Source organism: Lepus europaeus, chromosome 20, assembly GCF_033115175.1.
Source record: "Lepus europaeus isolate LE1 chromosome 20, mLepTim1.pri, whole genome shotgun sequence".
NCBI lineage: Eukaryota > Metazoa > Chordata > Mammalia > Lagomorpha > Leporidae > Lepus > Lepus europaeus.
The window spans coordinates 11797078-11815104 of NC_084846.1; the positions used below are offsets into that span (position 1 = coordinate 11797078).

Genomic DNA, 18027 nt, shown 5'->3' on the forward strand with positions numbered 1-18027 from the left:
AAAACCACACCAAGGGTCCCAGCTCAGACACCAGCCACGGGGGACTTGGAGTGGCACACTGCTGAGGGACGGAGGGCAGGGGGTAGGCCTGGGGCTCCCCACGCTTTGCTTACTGTCCCCACCTGAAGGCAAATCCAGTGTGCCAGGCAGGGGCCACCTCCATCCACAGCCTGGGAAGAACAGTGCGGAGGGGGCAGGGGAGGAAGTGCCCCTGCCAGCACATGCCCAGCCCTGCCAGGGAGTCCCCAACAGGCCGCGTCTCTGCCACAACCCTGCCCTTGGCAGGACAACCCCGCCCCCCGATTGTGAGCAGCTGGAAGAGCCGGCGCAGCAGCAGGCCACGAGACTCACCTTTCTCCAAATCTTCTTTGCCTTCTTCTCTCCCATCTTCTTTTCCCTCCTCATCCTCTCCTTCCTAACACACAATTTCAAAATCCAACTTTAAAAAGGTGTAATCATTTTTTTTTAAGGTTTATTTATTTATTGGAAAGGCAGAGAGAGAGACAGAGACAGAGAGAGAAAAAGAGGTATCTTCCATCTGCTAGTTCACTCCCCAACTAGCCACAATGGCCAGGGGTGGGCCAAACTAAAGCCAGGAGCCTGGAACTCCATCTGGGTCTCCTACTTGGCTGGCAGGGGCCCAAGTACATGAATTTGCAGGGAGCTGTACTAGAAGTGGAATAGCTGGGCCTAGAACGGGTACCCAAATGGGATGCCGGCATTGTAGGAGGAGGTTTAACCTGCTGTACCACCATGCTGACCCCTGATGTAATCATTTAAAACGGCTCTAAATAACAAGGCCCAAGTAGCTACAGGCCAGGAGCTCACTGTCCCAACCTGAGCCCCACAATAAAACCAATATCTCTGGTTAGGCGGCCAACACATTCCACTGGACAGCACTGCCTTCGGTCGCCACACACATACAGCTTGATCTTCACGGGCCCCACCTGCAAAGACAACAGGGGTGGGGCCAGGGGCCACTTACTGCTCTGGAGCCCTTTTCCACAGCCTCAGGGCCTTCGGTGCCCTCCGCAGCCTCTCCCTCTGTGCCATCATCTGTAAGGGGAGAGGAGAGGAGCTTGGCCCAGGAGCCCCACGGGAGTAGGGGACAGGCCCAGGGCTGCCACTCACCATTGTCCGAGTCACTGTTGTCCGAGCCGTCCGTCCGGGGGGTCTTGCCATCTGGCTCATCGGGACTGCCACCTTGCTTCCTCTTCTTCTTTTTGGTCTGGGACAAAAATGGGGGGGTCAGGTAATCGGGGGGGGGGGTCCTATATCCCAGCTGGAGGCCAGGGGAAAGGTTGCTCACTCACCCGGAAGTCAGCTGTTGTCCAGGTCTTCCAGGTCCGCCTCATCTGCTTCATGCCATTGCCAAACCCGAAGCCAAAGCGGGAGCCAGCAGGGAAGGCGCCCCCGCCACGCATGCCCTGGAACATGCCGTACTCAGGGATGATGTTCTGGGAGAAGAGGGAGGGCAGCCGGGAGGCACCAGGCATGCACTGGCCCCGGGCCCCCATGGGGTCTTCCCACATGCGCCCATAGCCTGAGGCCACTGGCCGGCCGCTCCGAGCATCCCGGGCCCAGCCCTGAGCCCTTGGACCAAAGGTGTCGCTGCCACGCATGCGGAACTGGTCACGGTAGGCATCATACTGGCCCTCGTAGGCCATTTCCATCTCAGGGTCAAGCTCTCCATAGTCGTAGCCTGACCGGTACAGGTCACGCTCACTCAGGACGGCCCGTGAGTCACAGGCCTCATAGGAGTCGTATCTGCAGAGATAGTGGCAAGTGTCAGGCAAAGAGCCCCTACAACCTGACACCAGCAGCCAGCCCAAGTTGAGCCAACTGCCCCTGTCATCCCCACGACCTCCCAGTCCTGGGACAGGAAGCCCCGCTCCAGCACCCACTCCACATTGTCAGGGAGGCTCAATGTGCAGAAAGGCTAGGGAAAAGGTTCTGGCCTCTGTGCAACAGTGTTCTAGAAGCAGGAGGGGATTCTCAGCTGATGTCTTCAGAGGGGCCCACTGCCCCAAGTTCAAATGTGGCTACACAGCAGCCTGAGGACCCTAGGAAGGACTGACTACTGGGGCGGACGTTCTAGTCTCAGTGCACTGTGGCAGCCGAGACCCCAAGCTAAGGCTTGGTGGGCAGAGCTCAGCAGCCCGGCACCTGCATTAGCCGGGTACAATGAGTGTTCAGTCAATGTGGTGGATAATGGCCACAAGAAACATGGTGCTGGTCTCCTGCCTTGCTGGGGAAACCCCCACACCCTCAGCCCTTCACCACCCAAGAGAAGTGAGACAAAATGGGGACTGCTGTCCAGGAGACACCAGGAACAATAAAGAGCCCCAGCACATTAACCACAGAACCCAGGGTTAGCCAGATCTTCTGTCTAGGAGACAGACAGCAGAGCTGTGGCCAGAGCCCAGAGCCCAGGGCCTGGATTCCACATGCCTCCAAGGCGCAGGGGCCCTCCCTGCATTTTCCTCCCCAAACCCGGGTCTCAGGAAGGCACCAGCAGACGGAGGAGCAGTATCCACACTGCCAGTCCTATTACCCTTGCTCCCTTCCAGCTAGGGCAACAAGGTCCACAGCAGGGACTTGAGCCTAAGCCAGCAAGTCCTCTCCCTTGCCCTGTAGCAGCTCTGGGCCTCTCCTGGCCCCATCGGCGCCTGGCCAAGCACCTCTGCTCTCTCCCCCACCTCTGTCAGCTAGAGCCATCCTGCAGCTCTCTTTGGTCCAATGCCAAAAATGTGTGTGCCCTCCTCATCAGAGGCAACACCGGCCCAGTCAATGGCAGAGGTCCCCAGGTGACAATCTGGAGTGGGATAGACTGGGCCCAGGCCACCACTCACTGGGTGCCTTCAAGCAGGGAGTGGGACCTGCCTGTGCTTCCAATCCCACATGCAAGCTAAGAACACAACAATTCTTCACGTGGAGTGGGGGAGGAGTGCTTCCAACAGACACCCATCTGCAAGGTGCCACAAAGTGACCAGGAGTTACCCACATCTGCCCCAGCTGGAAGCAATCCCACCCACCCTTCTCACCAAGCCCCATCTGTCCTGCCCTGGAGATGCCAAATGGCTGTCAAAGGAGGGAGGGTCGCTGAACACTCTGCTTCTGGGGAGCCATGCTGAGGGTGCAGTGACGCCGCCCAGTCCAGGCCTGCTCCTCCTGCAAGCTGGGGAGAAGCCAGCCACCTGGCAGTAAGTGTACAGCAGGGGTGGGCAAAGGAAACCCAGGTCAGAGCAGGGAAGTGCAACGGATCCCATCAGCAGCAGAGTCTCCAGGAGCCCCAGCAGTGGCAAGCGAGGACGGAGGCAGCAGAGGTACATTCAGAGAAGATGCCAGCACGCAGGTGGCAGGAGCTGCCCGTGCAGAGCCTCAACTGCTAGGCAGGCGCCCACTCACCTTTCTCCACCTGAGCCGTACACGCCTCCTTGCATCATGTCTGTCTCCAAGTGCGGCACCATATCTAAGCGTTGGTTAATTCTGGATAAAACGGAATCAGCACTGGTGCTACCCGAGGCACTAGGGTTTGCATTTGTGTCAGAGCTAGGCATTTCCCAAGAGTTTGAAGTGGCCATACCATACCCATAGTTGGTGCTGTTATCCTGGCCATAGCCATAGCCATAACCATAGTTCTCGTAGCCTGCAGTGAGGGAGACAGAGAGACAGAGATGGCGGGGGCAGAGACAGAAGAGGCTGACAGGAACAGAAACAGGGGCATCTTATCACAGAGACAGCCTTGGGGTCCCAGCCATTCCAATGAGGACCTCTCGTGACCTGAAGCCAGGGACCCCCAAAGCCCTCCCCCCATCAAACTGGGCAGCAACAGGGAACCATAACAGACTCCAGTATCATGGGAATGACACTTGCCTCGGTTTGTCCCAGAGTTCCAAGTTCCATATCCTACAGAAAAAGAAAAGGGCAATCACATCTAAAACTCAAAATGCAGCAAGAGTTAAAACCCACAGGCAGAAAGAAGCCGTGAGCCTGAAAACCACCCAGACAACCCAAGCTGCTCACCGCCCTGCTGCCTGACCTACTGTGGCTCTGAGAATGTTGTTAAGGAGCCTCTGATCCCAACACTCATTCAACGAAGCTGCCTGCCGCTGGAATTAGGAAAGCTCTTGCTGCCCTGGCTAAACACAAACCAGAGGAAGAGGTAAGCTGTTTACAATACCTCATCCAGAGTCTATCCACACTGAAATCATGTCACTTAAGTCACCCAATCAAGTCACATGGAGCCCTGGTTGTGCAAGCACCTGCCTTACAGGAGGGAGGCCCAGAACACACTGGGTTCCAAACTAGAATGTACTCTTGATCTGATTAAAACACATGAAAACAGTTCATTTCTCCAGGACCATGAAGCCACTGAGATCTGACAGGCTCCCAAACACTGGGATCAACCAGACATAGATCTCCCCTGGGGGGACTTGAAATAAAAGCTGACCACTGTCCCAGTGTCTCTGCTAAGATCCCACAGTCACCTCCTACTGCATGACAGCTCTGTCTCTGACAGGACACACACACCCCAGCGCAGGGGACCAACACGAGTGGGACAGCAGCATGATGAATGCAAAGTCAGACCACAGGAAAGTGAAAGAAGCTGGAAGGATGAAGCAGGGAGTACGTCGCGCACTGGGTGCCTCTACTCCTCAGTGTACAGACAGAAAGGGACAGTGACAGAGGCCAGCCGAGGAACTGCCAACGACCAAGTGTGTGAGCAGACAAAGAGCGATCCTCTCAGGCCAGGGAAACCAACAGGGATTTTGCTTCCATTTGTCCACACAACTATTGCTTCTGAGCAGAGCTGGTCCCAGGAACTCAGGTTCGAGCACTGCTTGCTGTCGAAGACAACACTGAGATCCAGACGGCAGCAAGGAGCAGCCACGAGCTGGAAGCCGCATGAAGAGAAGTGGCAAAGGCGTCACTGTGACAGGTGAGCTGCTGAGTCACACCGAGGGCAACACAGAGCTAGTCCTAGTAGCTCGGAGCAGCCCGGCAACGTGGCTGTACTGTGGACAGTGGACACTGACCATCGTAAAGCAGCCACCACTGGGGCTCCACCGTGCAGCTAGTATATGGGCACCCCGGGCTGCAGCTGCCAAGGACCTGTCAGGACGCAGAGTACAGCAGGACAAGGAAAGACGGCAGAGTGGGCACCAACTCTGTGGACCGAACTTTCTGTTTCAAGGACAGGTAGGTGGCCTCCTTGCTATGTCTGGGGCGACCCAGACTTCCTGACAAACGCCACCCCGAAGGCCCTTCAGGAGAAAGCCTGCATCTAGACTGTAGCCTCTGGGGACGCTCCAAGATACACCCCTTCTTCTTCTTCTTCCTAAGATTTATTTATTCCTTGGGAAAGGCAGAGAGACAGAGATGTTCTGGCTGATGATTTATTCCCAAGGGCCCACAACAGCTAGGGCTGGGCTAGGCTGAAGCCAGGAGGCAGCAACTCACTCTGACTCTCCCACATGGGTGACGGGGTCCCAATATCTTAAGCCATCACCTGCTATCTCCCAAAGTGTGCATTAGCAGGAAACTGGAATCAGAAGAGGAGCTGGGACTCAAACCCAGACACTCCAACAAAGAATGCAGGTATCCCAAGAGGCCTCTTTTTTTTTTTCTTTCTTTTTTTTTCTTTCAGGATAGTGAGAGAGAGAGACAAAGGTCTTCCTTTTTGCCGTTGGTTCACCCTCCAATGGCTGCTGCAGCCGGCGCATCGCCCTGATCCAAAGCCAGGAGCCACGTGCTTCTCCTGGTCTCCCTTGCGGGTGCAGGGCCCAAGGATTTGGGCCATCCTCCACTGCACTCCCGGGCCATAGCAGAGAGCTGGCCTGGAAGAGGGGAAACCGGGATAGAATCCGGCACCCCGACCGGGACCAGAACCCGGTGTGCCGGCACCGCAAGGCAGAGGATTAGCCTGTTAAGCCACGGCGCCGGCCAAGGCATCATTTTTTTAATATGCTTTTTTTTAAAAAAAAAAGGTTTATTGATTTATTTCAAAGGTTACAGAGGGGCTGGCGCCGCGGCTCAATAGGCTAATCCTCCGTCTGCGGCGCTGGCACCATGGATTCTAGTCCCGGTAGGGGCGCCGGATTCTGTCCCAGTTACTCCTCTTCCAGTCCAGCTCTCTGCTGTGGCCCAGGAAGGCAGTGGAGGATGGCCCGAGTCCTTGGGCCCTGCACCCGCATAGGAGACCAGGAGAACCACCTGGCTCCTAGCTTTGGATCAGCGCGGTGCACCGGCCGCAGCAGCCATTGGGGGGTGAACCAATGGAAAAGGAAGACCTTTCTCTCCGTCTCTCTCTAACTCTACCTGTCAAAAAAAAAAAAAAAAAAAAAAAAGTTACAGAGGGAGGAGACAAAGCGAGATCTTCCATCCTCTGGCTCACTCCCCAAATGGCCATAACAGCTAGAGTGGGGCCGATCCAAAGCCAGGAGCCAGGAGCTACTTCTGGGTCTCCCACTTGGGTTCAAGGGCCCAAATACTTGAGCTATCTTCCACTGCCTTCCCAGGCACATTAATAGGGAGCTGGATCAGAAGTGGAGCAGGCCTCAAACCAGTGTCCATAAGGGATGCCAGCCCTTTTAATAAGCTTTTTTTTTTAAAAAAGATTTATTTATTTATTTGAAAGTCAGAGTTACATAGAGAAGGAGAGGCAGAGAGTGAGAGAGAGAGAGAGAGAGGGGTTGTCCATCCACTGGTTCACTCCCCAGTTGGCTGCAATGGCTGCAGCTGTGCGGATCCGAAGCCAGGAGCTTCTTCTGGGTCTCCCACATGGGTACAGGAGCCCAAGCACTTGGGCCATCTTCTACTGCTTTCCCAGGCCATAGAAGAGAGCTGGATTGGAAGTGCAGCAGCCATGACTTGAACTGGTGCCCAAATGGGATGCCAGCACTGCAGGCGGTGGCTTTACCTGCTCTGCCACAACACCGGCCCCTTTAATAAAGCTTTTAAAGATATTATTTTTAAATAGATTTTATTCATTTACTCAAAAGAGTTACAGAGAGAGAGGGATCTTCTGTCTGCTGGTTCACTCCCCAGATGGCTGCAACAGCCAGGGCTGGGACAGGCTGAAACCAGGAGCCACGAGCTTCTTCCGGGACTCCCAGTGGGTGGGAGGGGCCTGAGGACTTAGGCCACCTTCTATTGTTTTTCCCACTTCCAGCTGGACTGGAAGTGAAACAGCTGGGACACAAACTGGAGCCCATACAGGATGCCAGCATTGGAGACAGTAGTTTTACCTGCTACTCCACAACACTGGACCACCCCCAAAAGGCATCCTAACTGCTACACCAAACACTCACTCTAGGATACCACTTTTTAAAAGAAAAGATGAGGCCAGTGCTGTGGTGTAGCGAACAAAGCAGCCACCAACAGTGCTAGCATCCCGTATGGGCGCAGGTTTGAGTCTCGGCTGCTCCATTTCCAATCCAGTTACTGAGTCCAGTTTCCTGCCACGGTGTGTCCTGGGAGGCAGCAGTGCCGACTCACAGCTGGGTTCCTGTCACTCCCGTGAGAGGCCTGAATGGAGTTAGCAACTTGTGTCTTCAGTACCCTGGCTGCTGCAGGCGTTTGGAGAATGAACCAGAAGATGAGTTCCTCCCACCTGCAACAAATTCACTGACAAAAAGGCTTTTCAAGATGCCAGTGAAGATGGTCGCATTCCACGTCAGAGTCCCTGCATTTGATACCTGGGAACGGCCCAGGCTGGTTCTGGCCAGTGTGAGCATTTAGGTAATGAACAAGTAGAAAGCAATTTTTTCTTTTTTCTCTCATAAAACAATACTAAGAGAAGAATTTATTGTACCTCATGTAGCACAGGAAAATGCTTGTAACATAGCAAAAAAGAAAAAAAAAGGATACATAACTACCTACCTATAAATTATTCAATTACATAAGCCAGGCAAACTGACAAAGATTAAATATTAAAATGGCAGGGTCTGATCAATTGGCTGATTTTCAAAATAGTTTAAGTGCTATTATATTGTTCTTGTAATTTAAGCCAGAATATCCCAAAACAAAGTCATCCTTATTCTTGCACAACAACTGCCTACCTAAGAAAACAGCCTTGGGACTGGCATGGTGGCACAGTAGGTGAAGCTGCCACATGCAACACTGGCATCCCATACGGGCACCAGTTCACGTCCTCTTCCACTCCAGCTCCCTGCTGATGGCCTGGGAAAGGCAGAAGATAGCCCAAGTGTTTGGGTCCCTGTCACCCACATGAGACACGCAAATAAAGCTTCTGGCTTTAGGCTTCACCCAGCCCTGACCGCTGTGGCCACCTAGGGAGCAAACCAGCAGATGGAAGATCTCTCTCTCTCTGTCTTTCCCTCTTCTCTCTGTAACTCTCTTTCAAATAAATAAGACAGTCGCAAAAAATAAATAAATAAATAAATAAAAACTAAAACACCCTACTAGAGTAAGTGAACTTGGCAAGATTTATTACAAAGCCAATATACAAATCAAATAGCAATCAAATTTCTATATATTAGCAATGAAAAATTGTAAAAGTACCACTTACCATAGCCCTAAAAATAAAATCTGAAATACTACTTATAAACCTAATAAAATATATGTAGGAGCTCTGTGTTGAAAACTTTACAAGACACTAATGAAAGAAATGAAGGACCTGAAGACTCACATGCAATGAAATACTATGTTCATGGACCTGGAAACATGACTTTTTTTTTTAACTTATAATGCATTTATATTTAACACAGTATTTCTCACATAAAGATGTTACTCAGTTAACAATGTGTTTTTTACATTAAATCTCTTCTCCATTTTGATATTTAACATTAAGTTTTTCTTAACATTAAATCTTTTCTCCATTTCAACATTGGACACATTGAGTAAATTTTTTTCTGAACTTTTTTCCCCCAGAGGTAAAAGTTAATTTTTGGCTATCTGATATCTCAGTACAATATTAACTTGGGAAATAAAACACAAATCTAATAAAGATATGGAGAAAAGACTCCTCAACTATTAGGAGGCAGTGATTATAACTAAACAATGGCAACTTCCTAGGATTCTGGTCAAGAGCTTCCTTCTTCCTGCTTCATGTGCTTTGAAATACCATTTATGCAAATTTTTGCCATATTACTTCTTTGACCCCCTTTCCAACCAGCAAATACAAATTACAGGCTGGATTTTTTTTTTTTTTTTTTCAGTGCATTACTTGCTATAAAGAAAAGTTTCTTCCACTCTTACATACATCAGTCTGGTTCCCATTTTAAGGGAAACAACTAAGAATGTGAAACTATTTTATTTACTGTTTCTTGGAACTTTCAGACACCAAAGCTCAGGCTTAACTGCAATAGCACAAAGATTTTCAGGGCGAGGTTTGATTCAGGAGGCCCTTCAAAGCCACATCTGTCCATTTCTCTTTCGTGCATACACCCCCAAGCAAGCCCAAATGCCTGTTATGCTGAGAACCACTCCTAACAAGAGTGCGATTGCATCTCCAGCTTCTACTGCTTCAACAACAGCAAAAGCAGTGAAATTAGGACTAAGAGCGACTGTGTTGAAACTGAGGTCATGATGTTGGGATCTTGAAGGCTGAAGGGTTCAAAGAAACGGTATATATATTTATTTAACTTGAAGTATTCCCTTCCTGGGGCTTCGGAGGCTCGGGCTAAGAGGTTCCATGGGAGAACACCTTCCTGGAAGCAGCCATTACAGGAATCGAAACATGACATTTTTAATATATCAAATCTCCCATACTAATCTCTATAGTCTACAGATCCATCAGAATCTACAAACGCAAGGCTATCTCCCTTAAGTCTCGGCGGAAATTTTTAATAAAAACAAACTGATTCTAGGCTTTATATACAAAGCAAAGGAATTAAAATATCCAAGACAACTTTGTAAGAACAAACTTCAGGCCGGCGCCGCGGCTCACTAGGCTAATCCTCCGCCTTGCGGCGCCGGCACATCGGGTTCTAGTCCCGGTCAGGGCACCGATCCTATCCCGGTTGCCCCTCTTCCAGGCCAGTTCTCTGCTGTGGCCAGGGAGTGCAGTGGAAGATGGCCCAAGTGCTTGGGCCCTGCACCCCATGGGAGACCAGGAGAAGCACCTGGCTCCTGCCATCGGATCAGCGCGGTGCGCCGGCCGCAGCGCGCCAACCGCGGCGGCCATTGGAGGGTGAACCAACGGCAAAAAGGAAGACTTTTCTCTCTGTCTCTCTCTCTCACTATCCACTCTGCCTGTCCAAAAAAAGAAAGAAAGAAAGAAAGAAAGAAAGAAACAAACAAACAAACTAACTTGAAATGGACCACAGACTAAATACAAAACCTGCTATGCATAAACCCTGGAAGACCACCACTGTGACCTTGGGTCAGGCGTAGGTTTCTTAGACACCAAACATCACAGTGCACTGCAGAAAGATGGGTCCAATATGACTGCATCAGAATTAAGAGTCTGTGTTCTTTGAACCACACTGACAAGAGAATAAAATGGTGAGTCACTGTGTGGAAGAAAATATTTGCAGATGGCACTTCCAATAAAAGGCTTGTGCCCAGGACATAGAAATGTTGGAAGAAGATTTTTAAAAGATGCACACTTTGGGACTTTGTTTAATAAAAACTACCCATCTCAATAACCCAGACACTCTCCTTACTCATTCCAAAGAGAGCTCCTTCTCAGCAGACACCCCTGGGGTCAGAGGCCACTGAGACACCAGCTGCATCCATTCCAGGGTGACCCAACATGCTAACAAAACAGTACCTGTGAATACTGCTGGGTGGCTACTTCTGGATTAGAGAATTAAGTGTATCTGGCCACACTCTGAAAAATCAGATTCCCAGTCAACCCTGTGTGTGTAAGACTGGTTGGTTTGAGGGGGTCTCGTGGTCTCTCTTCTAAAAGCCTGCTGGTTTCACATCTAAGCCTCTCCTACAGGGGGACCTGCACAGTACAGGGGCAAAGTTTTGTTTTTTTTTTTTTTTTTTAAGCTTATTTATTTGAAAGGCACAGTTACAGAGACAGGGAGAGAGAGAGATAACTTCCATCTACTGGTTCATTTCCAAAAAGGCCACAACTGCCTGGGCTGGGCCAGGTGGAAGCTAGGAGCCTGGAACTCCATCCAGGTCTCCCATGTGGGTCTGGTATCTAAGCACTTAGGCCATCATGTGCTGCTTTCCCAGGAGCATTAGTGGGGAACTAGATCAAAAGTGAAGCAGCCAGGACTTGAACTGGTGCCCAGGTGCCAATACGGGATGTTAGCATCCCAGGTGGTGGCTTAACCCACTGCACCACAACGCCAGAAGGGCATCTCTTGGACAAATCCTTGGGAGTGTAACTGACCACTCTTTTTCCCAGGCCTTCAAGGGGATTTTCTAAAACTAGACCTTTTGTCAAAGAGCACAGATTCATGTGTGTGTATGCACGCCTGTATGCTGGGCTTAGCACTAAAGATGTGGAGTGAGATCCCTGCATCCCCCATCAGAGTATGGATTCGATCCCAGGCTCTGGCTCCTGACTCCAGCTTCCTGCTAATGCAGACCCTGGGAGGCAGTGGTGATGGCTGGAGTTTGAGTTCCTGTCCCCCATGCAGGTGACCCAGAGTGCGCCTGGGTTCCTGGCTTCAGCCTGGCTGACAGCTGTTGTGGACATCAGGGGAGTGAACAAGGAGATGTGAGCAAGCTTGCCTGCGCTCTCTCTCTTTCCTTCCTTGTCTCTCTGCTGGAAGGAAAGAAGGAAGGGGGGGAGGGGCGGACACAACACGTACTTCTACAGAACGCTAAAGGATTGAAGGAATCAATCACTTACATTCTAGCTTGCTCACTGACACAGATCTCTCTTCCACAATTGTCCCCAAAAGAAGCACCAGCTAACTCTATGAATTAGCCCATAGTTCGGTTCAGAAAAGCAGGGCAGAGTGACAGCAAAGCCACAGGCAAATAAGATGACGTGGGACTGCTCTGCCAACAGAGGAAGGCAGAGCCTCGGGGGCCCCACTTACCATAATCACAGGTGGGCTGGGCACTGCTGTCAGAGTATGTCGACTGCAAGGTGGTCTCAGATCCCTGGACAAAACCTAAACATACACATGGCATGGTTAATTTTCCCCCACCAAGCTGCAGGAAAATGACCCAAAACCACCCTTTAACACAGCCAGGCTGGCGAGCCCTCCCCTCATTGCAAAGCTACCAGAACCTGTAGAGTCTGCACTCGAGTAAGACCCTCAGAATGTATAACCAACAGGAAGAAAGGCAAACTCCTTAACTGTAAACACGTACACCAGCAACACATTTTGACAAATGAGTACCTGCATTACCATTCAGTTCAACGAGGAAAAACAACACTCACAGCAAAACTCTGAAAGGTGGGCATTTTCCATTCTAACTCGGAGGTGGCGAGTTTTGCAATGATGGGATAGGCAACAAAACCTCCTCCCCTGCCTCAAATCTAAAGCAGACACTGCTGTGTATTCCATCTTTCCCATTCTGGGGTGGGCATTCGGGGCAGCTGTTAGGACACCCACCTCCCACACTTCCTGCTAATGCACACCCTGGGAGGCGGCTCTGATGACTCCGGTGGTACTTGGGTCCTGGAGACCCAGGTGGGACACCCAAGATAGGGACTGAGCTCCTGGCTCCAGGCTTCAGTTTGGCTAAGGCCCCCTATTGCAAGGATTTGGGGAGTGAACCAGGGGAGAGATCTCTGTGTTTCTCAAACAATAAATAAGGTGTATTGTCATTATTTGAGGGATGATGTGTTTCTATGAACACTGTAAGTATTACACTACATATAGATTGAGCATCCCTAAGCTGAACATCCAGAATCCAAAATGTTCCAAAGTCCAAAATACTTCAAAATCCAGTAACAAGGGCTTCACATAAAGAGCTGGAGACTCACCTTTGTCTTTACGCCCCCACAGGAGGCAACTAGACAAAGGGTATGGAGAAAATTAAAGAGAATGCATAGGGGCCGGCACTGTGGCCTAGCGGGTAAAGCCGCTGCCTGCAGTGCCAGCATCCCATATGGGCACCAGTTTGAGTCCCAGCTACTCCACTTCCCATCCAGCTCTCTGCTGTGGCCTGGGGAAGCAGTGGAAGATGGCCCAAGTCCTTGGGCTCCTGCTACTCGTGGGAGACCTGGAAGAAGCTCCTGGCTTTAGACTGGCACAACTCTGGCCATTGTGGCCATCTGGGGAGTGAACCAGCAGGCAAATGGAAGATCGGTCTCTCTCTCTCCTCTGCTCTCTGTAACTCTGCCTTTCAAATAAATAAATAAATCTTTAAAAAAAAAAAAAGGTGCATAAAAATGACCTCTTCCAGGGGACCTGGAACTTTCCTGCAATGCTGAAGTTCCAAGCATTTATGATGTAATAACTATCCATAAGAACACTGAAGGCGTTCTTTGGAGAGTCCACTCCCAAGAAGCCTTGGAATGTACCACGTACCCGGCCCCTGCCTTCTCCACTGCTCGTACAGTAGGACACAGCATGGGCTATGTCCCAAGCCCCCCGGCAGCTGCCTGGAACCGTGGATGGTACGGAAGCCCTGCATACATGCGTTAGTTCCCTTTATGCATGGGCGTTCTCACAGAAAGAACGCACTTGACAGCTTCTCCTCAGTGCACCCAAACTGCCCTCATCAGTACACTCCACGTCTGGGGGCCATGACCAAGCCCAGTCACCTGAACCCTCACTGCAACATCACTGTGGTGGAGCTGGCTACTACATGTCCGCTGTGCAGGCAGCAAACACAGGGCGGACAGAGGCGGACTTCCACACCGCTCAGGATGGCATGTAATTTCAAACTGATGTGTTACTTCTGGAATGTTCCATTTAGTATTTTTGGCCCCCAGTTGATAAGAGAGACAACCAATGCCTATCACACCCTAACAGGAACACGTAGTGGATGCTGTAAGCAAGTTGCAAAGTTACAGCCCCAGGGTCTTTCTGGAGAAAAAGGAAAAAGACAATTGGTCAAGGCTATCAATCCTCCCAGAGCACGATGAAAATCGCTGTCCTCCCACTGTCCTCCGCATGTGTTCTGGTAACAGTCTCCACGGCAGGCCCTCTGTAGCCAGTTATAGCTCATTACGAACAAATTCTTATCTGGCCCATAACATGTTCTTTTCTTGGTCTGATTTACCAGCTTGACAGTAATGGCAGCAAAAATAAAATAGGCCCCACTAGGATGAAGTTCAGGGCCTCTGCCACCTCTCTGCTCAACAACACAGAAGCATCTTTGGTCCTGCTATTTTGTTCCTGTTCCCCCCTCCCCCTTGAAGTAATACTCTTTGAAGGAACAATACACAGTGACAGAAATTAGAGGACAGCCAGGATTCAGTAAGTCACCGCCAACCTCTACTGCCCGAGATCAAGAGCAGGGAGGCAACCACCCTGGGAGGGTCTCCAATGATTCTGGCCTCCTTGCACGATGTAGAGCCCTCCCCAAACTAAGAAAGGCAACAGTATAACCAATGTGATCTGGGCGAAAGAACTGGCCATGTGGGACTTCTGAGATCAGCACCTTGCTATTTCTCGGCTCACTCAGTCTGGGGGAGACCATCTGTCATGTCCTGAGGCCCCTCCAGCAGCCCCAGGGCATGCAGCCCTCATCCCCAGCATAATCTCATGGGGATCCTAAGCCAGAATCACCCAGTTAAACCACCTGAGCGTTCCTAACACAAGCAAGCTGTGAGATAATACATGTTTCCATAAATCAAACAAGAAAACCAACAGCACCTCCCTTTCCCAAGCATAGAGCAAGGTAAAACTATTTGCAACACGTTTTTTGCTTGATGAAGACAGCAACATCTGCTCCCTGGACTCAGCCCAAAAGCCAGGCAGCTGTCTGAACCATGACCCAAGCTGCCTGCAAATTCAGCCTCTGTGTCTTCACAGGGAAAGACTCACAGCATAAAGCAACTTGGGGTTTTCCAGTGTTACCAAGAGGTGCCGGTGCTGTGGTGTAGCAGGTAAAGCTGCCGCCTGCAGTGCTGGCATCCCATATGGGCGCCAGTTCGAGTCCCAGCTGCTCCACTTCTGATCCAGCTCCCTGCTATGGCCTGGGAAAGCAGTGGAAGATGGCCCAAGTCCTTGGACCCCTGCACCCACATAGGAGACCCGGAAGAAGCTCCTGGCTTCGGATCCACACAGCTCCAACCATTGGAGCCATCTGGGGAGTGAACAAGCAGATGGAAGACCTCTCTCTCTCTTGCTCTTCTCTGCCTCTGCCTCTCTGTTAACTCTGCCTTTCAAATAAATAGATAAATCTTAAAAAGAAAAAAAAAAAAAAGAGTAAGGAGACACCGATAGTCATTATCTCATTAGCTCGAGCCCCACTTGCCCAGCCAAACCCAGAATTATACAGACTGCACAAGACCTGGAGCTGGCATTCAGACTTTGCCATTAGCGAGTGCTCCAATTCCATTTCCTCGTCTGTAACAAGTGCCCCATCAGGAAACGATCTCACAGCCTCCAACCACTCATTTTCTGGTCTCCTAAACACACGGGCACCACGGGGGAACACAGGATTCCCGAGCGGCACCCTCAGCCTCATCCACTAGATGTCAGTAGCAGCCCCTCCCCCAGACTTGACAACCCAGAAAGTCTCCAAGACACTGCCAAACCTTCCCGGGTGGCGCGGGGGCAGAACCGCTCCCGGTGTGAGAACCGCTGGGCTGGGGGCGGAGATGGGGGTGCGGGGCTACAAAAACCTTCCCGCCTAGGCCAACATCGTGAGGGCTGGAGGAGCCTCAGAGGCTCCGGTTCGAGCCTCAGCCCCGAACAAGAACAAACGTTCCTGGGAGAACGTAGGGTCACCCAGCAACCACGCATGACCAAGCCCGTGGCCGCTCCGCCAAGGGGTCTCCGGCCTTGTCCGCGGCTCCTGACTGCCAGGGCTCCCTCCATCACTGTCAACGCAAACCTGGGCGGCCTCGGCTCGGGCCTCCCCTCTCCGCCAAGCCCCACTGGCCTCCCTAGGGCGAAGGTCCTTCCCCCACAGCCAGACGTCCTCACTCTCGCTCCACTTAGCTCTCTGCTCAAACCGCCACCTTTTCCGCGAGGCCTCCAGGCTTGCCCGGCCACGCAGCAACCCCCTCCGAGCACTGACGACCCCCGACCCCATGCACTTGCTACTTCACCCTCCTCCCAGCGCCCCCTCCCCCAGTACCCGGGTGGATGTTGGTTTGAATGGACGTCCAGGCCTCGGCCGGGGCTCCAGCTCAGCCCCAACCCTTCGCCGTATTTAAGCGATTTCCCCCAGGGCCCCTTGCGTCTCTCCCAGCTCCGGCGCGGGTGAAGGGAAGGGGGGCGGCGGGGTTCACAGGGAAAGTGTGCGGGGGAGGCCGCAACAATGGCGACGGCAAGCCGAGCTCGCCGAGCCCTCCGAGGGCTCCCGAGGCCTGCCCGAGAAAGCGCAAACCCGAGGCGTCGAGGTGCGAGGAGCCCCGGCCAGGGGTGGAGATGGCGGGAGGCTCGGGGGGGGGGGGGGTGTCCGCGGACGCCAGGCGGCGAGCAGAGGAACCAAGGCGCCGTCGAGGAGCGAGGGGCGCGACCCGACTGGCCCGAGGCGCCATTTTGTAACCGGAGAGAGGGCAATGACCGGGGGCCCCGAGCCGGGGAGGGGGGCTGGGGGGTCATGGGCAAGCCAGGCTCGACTACGGTGCGTCCCTATCCCGCCCCTCATTCAGAGCCTGACCCCGCGCCGCCAGGCCCACCTGTGTAGCTCATGGGTGCGGCGAACACTACACTGGAGGACTCAACAGCTTCTCTGCGCGTCTGACTCTGCTGTAGCGGCGACAATCCCAGGGGCCCCCTTCTACTCTCAGCCGAGCCCCGCCTCCCGACCGCATTGGCTAGTGCCGGCTTCGGAATTCACACCTATTGGGCGGCCTCACTGTCTATCTCGGTGCTTCCCGATTCTACTGATTGAAGACGCTGCCAATCTCATGGGGTCCCCGCCTCCCGTTATCCCAAGCCCGCGTTGATTGGCCGAACCGAGCCGGCGGGGAGGGGGCGTCCTGTGGAGTTCGAGGGGGCGGAGTTGTGCCCTACGGGAAGGCCCGAGGCTCAAACGCGGCTGGTCGGGGTGGGACGGAGGCGAGCCTGTGCAGTGGAGACCCGAGGGAGCCGGGTCTCCCGTGCCGTCTGGAAACCCAGCTCTGACACGGAGGTGCTGTGCAAACTTGGGCTCAGTCTCTTCATTCCCCTGGCCTTCAGCTCCAAGCCATGTTGGAATGAGAAAATTAAAATTAAGCGCCAGAGCAGCTGTTCAGCGTGTTCAAACATTACATGAGATAACAGAGACAAAGAAATCCGCCCAGGGCCAGGTGCACGAAGTAATGTCGTTTTATTAATCACTAAATAACGGAAATGCACTTGCCGTATGTGCATACCGTGTTCGTATTATGTAAGTAGTAAGTCCACTTTTATTGTGCATCATCTCAGAGGCTGCCGGGGCATCTCCTAAGGTTTTAGATGATTTGAGGAGGTGCAGACACTGAAAATAATACTGTGTCCCACGATGTACAATTAGGTGTTGTTGTTTTTTTTTTTTTTTTTTTTTGTATGCTGTTGTTGACCTTTTAGTTTTTTAGTTTTTAAAATGTATTTATTTGAAAGGCAGAGTGAGAGAGAGATGAGAGAGGGGTCTTTCCATCTGCTGATACACATCCTAAATATCTACACCACGCAGAGCTGGGCCAGGCTGAAGCCAGGAGCCCAGAACTCCATCCAGGTCTCCCACATGAGTGGCAGGGATCCAAGCACTTGTGCCAGCATCTGCTGCCTCCCAGGCTCATTGACAGGAACCTGGGTCAGAAGCAGAGGTGGGACTGGATCCCACCCACTCGGATGTGGGACCCAGGTGTCCCAAGCGGTGGCTTAACCCGCCGCCCCACAATGCCTGCTCCCACTGCCGACTCTGAGGGGTATCCATCTTTAGGTGAGATCATGACATTATGCAAAGTCCATGTCCTTCAGAGAAAAACAAGGGATTGAATGATTTGCTGGCCAGGATGGGCTTTGCCACAATTCAGGGATAAAGGGTTCTGAG

The 18027-nt window shown here is 52.1% G+C and overlaps 1 protein-coding gene and 1 pseudogene across 5 annotated transcripts in view; both read right to left on the minus strand.

Moving 5' to 3' along the window:
• AKAP8L (A-kinase anchoring protein 8 like) overlaps positions 1-16783 on the minus strand; it is a 35056-nt gene extending 18273 nt beyond the window's left edge. For 2 of the 5 annotated variants that reach the window (XM_062179292.1, XM_062179295.1), the window contains exons 1-8: positions 16691-16783; positions 11976-12050; positions 3877-3909; positions 3409-3649; positions 1314-1767; positions 1132-1228; positions 986-1056; positions 352-415 (exon numbers count right to left, since the gene is read on the minus strand). In XM_062179292.1, coding sequence (XP_062035276.1) covers positions 352-415; positions 986-1056; positions 1132-1228; positions 1314-1767; positions 3409-3649; positions 3877-3909; positions 11976-12050; positions 16691-16703 — 1048 coding nt within the window. In that variant the 5' untranslated portion in view covers positions 16704-16783. Of the gene's footprint in view, positions 1-351; positions 416-985; positions 1057-1131; positions 1229-1313; positions 1768-3044; positions 3179-3408; positions 3650-3876; positions 3910-11975; positions 12051-16690 lie in introns of those variants that run through there. The other 3 variants (XM_062179293.1, XM_062179294.1, XM_062179296.1) reach the window with 3 other exon arrangements.
• On the minus strand, positions 8625-9741 carry LOC133749656 (small integral membrane protein 30-like; annotated as a pseudogene).
• Positions 16784-18027: the final 1244 nt, after the last annotated feature.